Below are 2,950 nucleotides of genomic sequence, written 5' to 3'. Positions count from 1 at the left end.
AGGACGATACTGCGCAGGCCGTCCTGATGATGTTAGCGTGACCACGTGACTTGCAAGGTTGAGCACAGAAGAAGCTGACCCGGAAGCCGACCTGGCGAGGTCGTGACTATGTGACCACGAGGTCGGCATCTGCAGCGGAGGAGACTGGGATCCACTGGAGCTGTGCCTGGCGAGGGCACAGGACGGCTGCCAGGGGTTGAAGGAAGCCCCAGGTAAGTGGATTTTTGTTTTTTTAATTTGCCTGAACATATCGTTTAAAGCTTAGTTGTGGACATGCAATTTGCTAGCCTGCATTTAAGGATTAATTTTTTTAGATCTTTTACAAAACACTAGTTGTACAGCTTTTTTGATCTCTTGGTTTCGCATACTGTAAAGCACTGGGTTAATTAATGGGGTGAGCGCTGTATAGAGCAAAGATTTGAGTTTATTTTCATAAGGTGTATTTCCCCCTATTGGAAACATGTAGATAGCAACCAGCGGCCCGTAATAGGTGCACACGGCCGCGAGGTGGGAACTGCAGGTGGAGAAGGCTTTTTGTCTCCCATCATTGGAGGTTATTCTGATTATGGCTATAAATATGCAGATATAGGATATGATAACAAGTATAAAGGGTGTAAATGCCAAAAGGATAGATAGGAAGAAGTCCTCGAATAAAACTTTGTAAGAGTCTGTAGAAGCCATTTCCAAAATGGGACCAAAATCGCAGAAGAAGTGATCGATGGTCTTGGAATGGCAGAAACCCATTTGGCCTATCAAGACCATCTCACTTGGAACTAAGATGATGGGGATGGCCCAAGGCCAGTAGGCCAGGTTGAAGCAGAGCGAATGGTTCATAAGAGAGGAATATCGTAAGGGATGACAAATGGCCAAATATCGATCAAAAGCCATGGCGGTGAGGATCAGGGACTGCGTATAGGTGGCTATGCAGTGGAAGTAATATTGGATGAAGCAGCTCGTTTTGCACATGATGGCCCCACCAAGCCAGGTCACCTGCAGCATTTTCGGTGTGATGTTGGACGTCAGAAGTAGATCGGCCAGGGCCAGGTTCCTGAGAAATATGTACATTGGGACTTTAAGGTGGTGACATAGTGACACTAGGCTGACAATCACACAGTTTTCAGCCACTATCAGCAGGTAGACCACAAGGAAGAGGAAAAACAACAGATATTTTAGATTTTGGAACTCATGGAATCCAAGCAAGAAGAACTCTGAAAACACGGTGCCATTGTCTTCACACATATTTTTCTTCCTTCTTCTAACCTGGGATGACAAAGTAAATGAATTATTAGCACGCCTTTGACCATACCCAAATAGATCACTTTTAATACACTTGGCCAGGATAGGACACTCTTATGATGTTCTATATAGATACATGGACTCCTGCTCACTATTAGGGATGGTCGCTGCATTCCGCGGAATTTTAAATTCCGTGATTCCGTCCGGAATTTGGTGATTCCGGTTCCGAAGCGACAGAACGGAATTGCTATAGCCATTTTTCGGAATTCCGCGGAACAAAACGGATTTCCGCTGAATTTTTTCCCCCAACTGATTTCTGCCTAATAAGAAGTCTTTCTACTCAGTAGACTTCTCTCCCTCCTTCCTCCTCCCGAAGGGAGGAGGGTCTCATCTTCCAGGGAATTGTAGAATTTCAAAAGCCAGCTTACATACCTTGGCCGGGAATTGAACCCAGGTCTAGTATACCACCACCAACACTACATGCTGAAGCCAGCCTAGCATGTACCATTATGATATATCCAAGAGGAAAATGAGCTTGCTTATGGATTTGTAGGATTTTAAAAGCCAACTCACATATATTGGCCAGGCCCAGGATTTGACCCCAGGCCTACCGCGTGGTAGGCTGCTATCCTAACCATTATACCACCAACACAACACACTACAATGCTACATGCCGAAGCCAGCCTAGCATGTACCATTATGATATATCCAAGAGAAAAATGAGCTTGCCTCTGAATTTGTAGGATTTTAAAAGCCAACTCACATATATTAACCAGGCCCAGGAATAGAACCCAGGCCTACCGTTTGGTAGGCTGCTATGCTAACCATTATACCACCAACACAACACACTACAATGCTACATGCTGAAGCCAGCCTAGCATGTACCATTATGACATATCCAAGAGAAAAATGAGCTTGCTTATGGATTTGTAGGATTTTAAAGGCCAACTCACATATATAGGAGGGAGGAGGGAGAAAGGAAGAAGAGAGTAAGGGAGGAGGGAGGAGGGAGGAAGGGAGGAAGGAGGAAGGGAGGAGGGAGGAAGGGAGGAGGGAGGAAGGGAGGAGGGAGGGAGTGAGGGAGGAAGGGAGGAGGGAGGAAGAATAGGACAAAGGGAACAGTGTATAGGGTCTATGGGTTACCATATAGCATAAACAATTATGCGATTATTTAAATTTTTCCATCGGAATCCGGAATTCCGCAGAATTTCGTAAAAATCTGGCTGAATTTTCATAGCGCCGGAATTTAGACCTGACGGAATCCGCAAATTCCGGCGGAGCGGAATTTGTTAGTTCCGATCATCCCTACTCACTATGTAAAGAAAATTTCCTCACTTTATTAAGGGACTACTATGGGGAGGGGGGGTGGGTAGGGGGAAAAATAGTTGAACTTACCTGGGGCTTCTAATGGTCCCCCACAGATGTCCTGTGCCCACGCAGCCAGGCCGACTAAGCATCAAAACTAGCCAGGCAGGCAAAACATCACCTCCGGACAGGCAGGCACAGCATCAGCAGTGTAACGATTGTGGAATCATCTCCGTGGTCAGCGCACCAGACGTGCGCTGACACGGCGGATTTCCTCTACAAGCGTATAAATTTGCAGGAACCTAGCAGTAGGTGCAATGCACCTGCAGAGGGAAATTCCTGACGGCAGGTGGAGCTGTGGAGTGCAGAGTAACAGCTCCTCTGCTCTACCACACACGCCAGACAGGAA

At 46.5% G+C, this 2,950-nt stretch overlaps 1 protein-coding gene across 1 annotated transcript; it reads right to left on the bottom strand.

Annotated features, from left to right (window-relative positions):
* Positions 1-294: 294 nt before the first annotated feature.
* Positions 295-1,239, bottom strand: LOC137527450 (olfactory receptor 1E16-like). The gene has a single exon (XM_068247966.1). It carries the CDS (start codon positions 1,237-1,239, stop codon positions 295-297), a length of 945 nt encoding a protein of 314 aa, XP_068104067.1.
* Positions 1,240-2,950: the final 1,711 nt, after the last annotated feature.

This window comes from Hyperolius riggenbachi, chromosome 8 (genome assembly GCF_040937935.1).
Source record: "Hyperolius riggenbachi isolate aHypRig1 chromosome 8, aHypRig1.pri, whole genome shotgun sequence".
Lineage (NCBI taxonomy): Eukaryota > Metazoa > Chordata > Amphibia > Anura > Hyperoliidae > Hyperolius > Hyperolius riggenbachi.
Note: the sequence above shows the minus strand (reverse complement) of the source record. Positions and strands in the feature narration are given on the sequence as shown.

Coding starts and splice junctions, on each gene's coding strand:
- LOC137527450 (XM_068247966.1), bottom strand. CDS start 1,239: ATGTGTGAAGACAATGGCACCGTGTTTTCAGAGTTCTTCTTGCTTGGA.